This window comes from Wolffia australiana, chromosome 14 (assembly GCF_029677425.1).
Source record: "Wolffia australiana isolate 7733 chromosome 14, ASM2967742v1".
In the NCBI taxonomy this organism is placed as follows: domain Eukaryota; kingdom Viridiplantae; phylum Streptophyta; class Magnoliopsida; order Alismatales; family Araceae; genus Wolffia; species Wolffia australiana.
The window spans coordinates 8457319-8465555 of NC_135848.1; the positions used below are offsets into that span (position 1 = coordinate 8457319).

Sequence of the window (8237 nt, forward strand, 5' to 3'; positions counted from 1 at the left end):
TAAAAATACTTGAAAGGTATTATTCCAAACTGTCAATCAGGTTGATTCAAATCACAATTGCCTAAGTGGTCCTTATACTTGAGACACCAGAGATGTCTTATGGATGGAGAATTGTACTTTGACTATTACCAATGAGTTCCTAATAATGGAATTCTAAATAGTCTTGGTTCTGGTGCATCATGAAGTTCACGAAGATGATTGAGTGGTCAAGATTGGATCATCTACCCTCAGTATAAGAAAGGCACCTTAAGGAAAACGATGCAATGAAGGGTTTGACCACTATAGTAAAATATCAAAGAAGAGTTATCTGATGATTTCCAAATGCATCACTATTAACTTGGATGATTGTTCAGGATTGATTGTTGATCATACCTTAGGTCATCCTTGGAGCATCAAATGGATAAAGGACTTGAATATACATACATGGTAAGCGATAGTGGACAGGTTCTATGAGTGAGTCGATATTGGGTTAAATGGATACATCATTAAATAATCTATATCATGATATGATTAATTAATTTGGAAGGCCAATAAATGGTATTGGATCGTTGGAGTCATTTATTAGACTGATACGTAGGCCTAGCATGTCTCACACAAATGGTCTTTTGGATGTCAAAAGATATACTTTAGGTTTGGGGGTTTTATTAAAAATACCAACTTAGTATGAATTAGGGAATATCCTGAACAAAATTTATCCATGCCAGAGTTTTTCAGGGCCTTCCCGTTCTTGTCCCTTCTTCCCATATCTCCTCTACATTCCCAATGTGATCGGGACGGTGTAACGAAGATGATGGAGCTTGTCAAGGTGAAGAAGGAGATTTACCATGCCATGGACCACGTGGATATGTCTAGGGGCTGCACACAAGAGCAGTTCAACATGTCTCACCGAAGAATCTAAGAAATCGCGGATGTGATATGTGCCCAGGGGATTGGATATATGTTTTTGATGATGTCATTATAATATTGTTTTAAGTTTTTCATCCATATAGAGGCCCTATAACCCTACAAAAACATTCGAACCACAATAATTAATAATTAAGTTCAAATACTAACAATAATTTAAATAACATACAATAAAAGATATTCAGTTAAAAAACACTTAGTGCTTAACCGCAGAAGTCAAAAGCATGTTCACAAATAAAATAAAACCGGGGTTGTTGGGCGCCTAACCAATGAGGTCAAAAGTATATAGACAAATAAAATAGAAACTGGGTCATTGGGCAAAAACATTTGAACCACAATAATTAATAATCAAGTCCAAATAACAACAATAATATAAATAGCAGAAAAAACAGTATTCAGTCAATAAATAAAATAAAATATAGCGCATAACCGAGGATGTCAAAAGTATATTTCCAAATAAAATATATACCGGGTCACTGGGCAAAAACATTCAAACCACAATAATTAATTATTAAGTCGAAATAACAACAATAATTTAACTGGCAGAAAATAAACAGTATTCATTGAATAAATAAAATAAAATATAGCGCCTAACCGAGGAAGTCAAAGCATATGTACAAATAAAATAAAATCCGGGTCGTTGGGCAAAAACATTGGAACCACAATAATTATTAATTGAGTGGAAATAACGACAATAATTTAAATAGCAGAAAAAAAAACAGTATAAAACGTGGGCGGTTAAGCTCGAGCTCGAGCTTTCCATCCATGGCGCAGTTGTCGACGCTTCTACTGCCGACGAATCCTTCGTCGTCGCGCTGGCCGGTTCTCCGCCGTCGATGCGGTCCAGTGAGAGCTTTCCAGCCGTCCGATTTCGACGGATTCGCCAAGCGAGTGGCGTCGGGCGACGCGGTGAAGGACGCATGGAGGAGCGCCAACAAGGGCTTCGAGCAGCTCTCGTACGAGTCGCGGAAGTTCGCCGAGCGCATGGATCGCCAATTTGAGGTGTCGCGGCGGGTGGAGACGGCCGCGCGCGTCGCCGTTGAGCGGATTCGGGAGCTGGATTACGAGCTTGGGATTGGGCGCCGGTGGAGGACGTTTTCCGTGGATTTTTCTCGCAATTGGCCCAGGGTTGGCTCCCGATTTGATGATTTTAGGGTTTTTTTCTGTTTTTCTTTTGGATTTGGGGCCGAATTTGTTGTTTTTGTTTAGATTTGGGGCTGAATTGTTGTTTTTTTGGGTGGGTTTTGGTGGCAGTATAGCAAGGAGCTTAAAGGTTTCGCGGAAACGCCGATTGGGAGGGCTTTCGTGGTGAGTGCGTTATTTAATTCCGCTGGTTTTAGTGTTAGAGGTTTGTTTGTTGGTGTGAAGTGTTGTTTCAGTCTTGTAACCGGAGAAGAATCGCTAATTGGGCTTCAAAAACTGATAGGAATTGGGGAGTTTGATCCGTAAATAATACTTGTTCAGCCTGAGAAAAATAATTTTTATTGTTTGCAAATGCTTAATTTGAGAATTTATAATCGGGAAGAGTTCTTTATTATTCTAGTGTGCGCGGTCTGGTTTCTAATCGTTGTTAGTATTAGGCTTCTGATTTTTGGTCAATCTCCATATTTCTTCTAATGCTCCTGCTATCTAGTGATAGAATTCCTAATCCTTTTCAGGGGAAATTTCTGTCATTTCCCTTTAATGATCGTTTCCCTGCTAATACCTGTAGTCCTCTCCTAAGAAGAGCTGTCAAGAAGTTGTTGTATTTGGCCGATTTATCCTGTAGCTATTATTACCCTTCAATCTTTTCTTCCCTTCTGAGATCCTTCCTCTATAGAAACTGATAAGAAACCGAGAGTTCTTATTGGAGAGATGAGATGATGATAGGTAAGATCATCGCCAGGAACTCAGAGGGAGAGGGAAAGTACCGGAAAGATCATCCGCGAAGAGAGGTAGATAGCAGGAAGAACATCCCCAGAGAAGGAGATATGATACCCACAGCTTTTATTTACTTCTTGACTCTCCTCCTAAAGGGAAGCTGTCCTATTTCAAAGAGGAGTACCGGCAAGAGTGGAAAATAATACCCCCTAGCTATTAAAATGACGTAATCCACCTAGATAGTTGAGAACGTATCAAAAATCTAGAATAATGTTTCCATCATCTATTGAGTCTATGTGAAAAGTTTATTTTTTATGTTTGACTATGTTTTGTCCTTTAGTTTCTGTGATCTTCCTGGCAGTTCTATATTCTTATCTCCTCTTTTCTTTTTTTAGACGATATTCTTCCTATGGTTTGCACTCTCCGGAGGCCTGTTCAACTTCTTAGCTTTGGCGACCTTGTTACTGCCACTTTCTTCTTTCCTTTTGGGGAATATCGCCAATAAGATGGTCATTCAGGTAATCCTTTCTCAACTTTTCATGTGCCAAATTTGGTTCTAGTGTTTATTTCTCTTTAATATGTGCGCAACCTTTTTGGTTTCGCTATCTTTGTGGCTGCTACTTCTGAAATATCTGACTTGTGAAGAAGAAGGTTTAGTAAATCCTTGTCAATGGCTTCTTCTTATCAAGCTGGAGCAAAGTTGATGGGCAGACAAACTTTTATTGAAAGGCAGGCAAAGACGGATGATTAATGTCATTTATTATTTAATTAGAAAAAAATGCCATTTATTGTATCCAAAGTGTACAGCAAGGAAGCGATTCCTCCTGCTTAAGAAAGTTTCTTCATGCTATTCTGCTGGCACGGCAACAGAGGCCCGTGCAGAAACCATGGTCGCCGCATCAAACCATATGGTCCTAAGTAGGAAATCCCCAAGTTCTCGATTATTTTTCATTATTTACTATGATTTATTCATAGAACTGAGATTTACCTTTGGTCATCTTCAAGAGGCTCAGAGCAAAGAAGAGGCATGAAATTCCAGAAATGGTTGTAGGAGACCGATGCACAAACGTCTTTGTTAACCCGAAGATGATTTTTTTTATGGGTTGCTAGAAGTTGAAATTTTGTTGACCAAAGTACTCTCCGGGCTGAACTTACAAAGATACCCTTGTGGGGGGAGAGACATTGAATGCTGGTAGAATTATTTCAGAAGGTTTTGCATGATGGATAATCTTTTCAACCTCAGGGTGTCTGAAATTATTTCTCCTATAGCCACTTAATGCAATACCTGAGCATCTGATTGGAAAAATGAGAGGAGATCTGATTGAAACATAGAATATAGATTAAAGCACAGGATGGACGACTCCTGACTGTTGTCAAATTAGCCTGGGCTTCTTAAGGGAAACTATCCTATAGGCAAAAAGATAGGAGTACCCCTGATAGGATTTATGGGTTGAATGTAAAAACTACTGATTAGATTTTCCTTCTCTGTTGATATTGTTAATGTCTTTTCCCAGGGGACTTGTCCTGCTTGTGGGACTCAGTTCGTGGGCAACCGAAATCAAGTAGTTCAATGCCGGGGCTGCGGAAATATTGTATGGCAACCAAAACAGGACTCCAAGGGAAAGGGAAAGACAGGGAGGTCTTCATACTCTGAGCCTGAGATTATCGACATCGAAATCGAAGAAAAATGACACACAATTTCAGTTTTGGTGTTGAGCAAAGAAGGAAAACAAGCAGCATTTCAGAGATTTCCATTTAATTTTCCTCTTTGATTGTAGATCCTCTCTATCTCTCATCTTTCAGCTGTTCATGTATATGTAGGCTATGAGAGTTTGCTTTCCCTTTTTCCTTAGATGGGGGAGGGTGTAGACTGTGCCCAATGTTCTTGAAAACATGCATTATTTATTATATTTTAGGGTTTTTCTTTGCTGCCAACTGCCATCTTGGCTATGTTTTCCTTCTCTTTTGATGTGCAGAGAATCCCTCAAAGTATAAATTTGAGAATGGATAAACTATTCATCTGTATTTTTAACCAATGTGGAGTAAAGAAATATTATATTTGTGCTAATCTTTTTTCTCAAACTAAGTATGAATGCTTTACTAAAGTCTGCATTCCTTTACTTCTCACTGGGCTAAGTGCAACTCACTTGATAAATTTGATAGCCAAATCAAGCAAACTATGGGTTTTGAAGTGGATTGTGTAATATTAACATAAGGTTAATGACATATTTGGAAAGATAAGTGTGAATGAGATAAAAATAGAATAACTTAAATGGAGTTGACAAAAAATCAAACCATACACTGAAGAGAATTTTGAACTTCAACTATAACAGTTGACTTGATCCTTCTGTATTAGTGCATTCATGGATCATGGTTTTCCCTTGGCAGAAAGTGTTACTCTAGTCTAAGGTTCCTTAATGATACTAGATTACTCATGTTATATTTGATTTGGTTACATTTTCAGACTACTACAACTACTCTTATGACACTTAAGTATTAACAAAGATAGTTTTGTTGTATTTTGAAGGAACTGATCCTTGAATCTTGGGGATTATGCTCTTTTCTTTCTGCCTGGAATTAAATTGTGAAATACAGAACACACATAGCAATGGTTAGGCACACATCAACCATCTATGATTGGTGATATTTCTTAGATATCATTGGCTGAAGAAGCCCAAATTTATAAATTTGAATTAATTCAAATTTTCTTCAAGATTTTGATTTCGTATCTTCCACTTTTGACTGCAGGATACTCTTAGTGGGAATTAATCTCATCATTAACTTATTTATTTTCTCCTGGGAACCATTATAAATCAAATATTACCTTCCAAAACAAGAAGTCAAATACTACCACTTTGTTATCCAAGTAAACAGTTGAATAATCAAATATAAGAGTGGTTTTACAATCTGTATAAAGTAAACAATTGAATATGATGTCAGTTTTAGTCTCTTCTTAAAACTGAAAATTGTGATTTAGTCCATTCAACCTGAAACTTGTAATCATGTAAATTTAGAGAACTATTAAAGTAACTTATAGTATCTATAAATGGACCTAATATACTGTAACTTAATGCTTGAACCACCATAGAGAAGATATATTTTACCTATGAAGATAAGTGAATCTCATGATATTATGTGAAATCTCATGGTATGTGTTAAAAGATTATGAATGGTCATCTCACAATCTGAATGTGTGTGTGTATATATATATATTTCTTGAGTAAGTTTTGTAAACATAACCTGAGTGAGCTTGAATTTAAAGTAAAAGGTTATGAAGTAAGTAAACCAATCAATGAGATGGTGTTGGTCGCTTGGCTTCTCATTCAGAGGAATTCTTTTTTTCCTCAGTTTGTCAATTGTTTTTCTTTCAGAACTTAACTGAACTAATTATAGCAGACTTATATGTGCGTTTGGGAGAACAAGGGCTGATCCAATCCGATCTCTCTTGAACCAGCCAACTCCCTACCCTAGAGAAGATGACTAGATAGATGGTCTCTGAGTCAGAATTTGAACTTGTTGACGTGGAGAGCCAACAAAGGTTCTTCTTTTAGAAGAACTGAGAACCCAGCAAAAGAGGTACCTTTAGTTACAAAGTCACTGATTAGCGTCACCTTCCATCTTTCTTTCATTCTTGCAGAACATTTGGTTATGTTTTAACATAATAATTTTTAATGCTGAACATTCGGACTGAACCTCTGTAGAATGTAGGATGTCCATTTCCTTTGGAACCTTAACGGATAACCTTTCTTGAAGAATGTTGGATAACCTCATTTACTTCATAACCTTTCATTGTTTCTTGCAGAACATTTCTTCAATCCCGCTCCTACAGTCGCGCTAAGCGCCCTCGAATGTTGATTCATTTCTTGCTCCTAAGCTTCTGCTTATAAATTGCTTCTAAAGTCTTGCCTTCTTCATTTTCATCTTCATGTTAAAAAGTCAATTCATATTCAGATTCAGAAGAAACACGAAGTGTTAGAAACATTCTTCAAGAAATGATGTTGTTATGAAGTAAACAGAGCATAAAAAATTCATTTGAGAAGGCACGAGTTTATGAACGAGAGTGGAGCAGAAGCTACGGAGCATAAGGCATGAGTTTATGAGCAGCGCGACACAGGACAGAGAGAAGTAACGAAGTCAAAGACTCGACTTCAGGAGCAATGAAATGTTATCTAGTGGATATATGAAGTCAAAGAAACAATAAATGATTTATAAGAAGTGTAGAAGTAAAGATAAAGAATGGAATAACTTAAGGTTCAGCATCTTCATCGCTACTGAAGTTGCGCCTTGGGTATTTGTCTCTATCTTTCTATCCAAACTCATACTTGAGATAGGTGGCTGGATGTCGGCTCCTCTAGGGATCCTTCTCTTTTCATTCCCAGTATTCTTCTCCCTACGGTCGAACCTTTGAATGTTATATAATTAATGATGGGCTTCATTAAGATAGGATAAAAATGATTAAGTATCACCTCTTCCAATAAAAAGGGGCCAGGTCCTCGGTCATAAGGGTATTGAATTTTCTCATGAGCATCCCATTACTTAGAGAGACTTCAGGAAGTCATCCGGTATTGATCCAAAGAAATCCCCTCAAGACTGTTCGATTTGACTTAGGAAGATGAAGATCATACATGAATGGAAATCAATGTAAAACATACCTCGATCCATCGCCAAGGCACATACTGAGTTATTCGAGGAGTGACAATAGGCGTGATCCATTCCAAGTTTCCTCATGATAGAGTGGATAGTATTTGATGTAATCAACGGTTCAAGAAGCCCAATTATTCCTAGTTTGTGCTTATTGATGAGTGGAAGGAGATGTGGCTGACTGTGAGGGTTACCACATATACATATATATATATATATATATATATATATATATATATATATATATATATATATACATATATATATATATATGTATATGTATGTATGTATGTATGTATGTATTTATGTATGTATGTATGTATGTATGTATGTATGTATGTATGTATGTATGTATGTATGTATGTATGTATGTATGTATGTATGTATGTATGTATGTATGTATGTATGTATGTATGTATGTATGTATGTATGTATGTATGTATGTATGTATTTAATATTCTCCTATCTAAATTAAAATATCATAGGATTACTTATCTGGACGACATGTATCCATATGGATGATTAAATAATAGAAGTATGATGAAACTTTAAAATATAAATCCAATTCAAGTTGAAGTTTCAATAAATGGGAATATATATTGAAATTGAAACATCAGTTTCATCTGCTACAGAAATAGTTGTTTCATATTTTAAATAACGTTCAGTTTTCATTGAAATCATAAGTAATCATAAATATCATTTTATAACTTTTCTATCACTAAATTGTGTCATGAATATTTTTCAATTTTTTTTATCATGTGCTCAAGAAAAAGGATCCTGAAATTGTTTCATTTTTCCATATCTTGTTTATCTGTTTGAAAAGATAATTCACC

General features: G+C 36.4%; 1 protein-coding gene across 1 annotated transcript; it reads left to right on the forward strand.

Annotated features, from left to right (window-relative positions):
• The first annotated feature begins 1646 nt into the window (after window positions 1-1646).
• On the forward strand, window positions 1647-4698 carry LOC144712034 (replicase polyprotein 1ab protein). Its single transcript, XM_078586208.1, has 4 exons — window positions 1647-2031; window positions 2158-2211; window positions 3159-3281; window positions 4278-4698. Exons 1-4 carry the CDS (start codon window positions 1669-1671, stop codon window positions 4452-4454), a joined length of 717 nt encoding a protein of 238 aa, XP_078442334.1. The 5' UTR covers window positions 1647-1668; the 3' UTR covers window positions 4455-4698.
• The last annotated feature ends 3539 nt before the right edge of the window (window positions 4699-8237 follow it).

Bases quoted from the DNA above. Each gene is read 5' to 3' on its own strand.
- LOC144712034 (XM_078586208.1), top strand. From the start codon at position 1,669: ATGGCGCAGTTGTCGACGCTTCTACTGCCGACGAATCCTTCGTCGTCG. The intron at 2,032-2,157 runs GTTGGCTCCCGA...TTTTGGTGGCAG, and splicing joins TTTCTCGCAATTGGCCCAGG to TATAGCAAGGAGCTTAAAGG. The intron at 3,282-4,277 runs GTAATCCTTTCT...GTCTTTTCCCAG, and splicing joins CCAATAAGATGGTCATTCAG to GGGACTTGTCCTGCTTGTGG.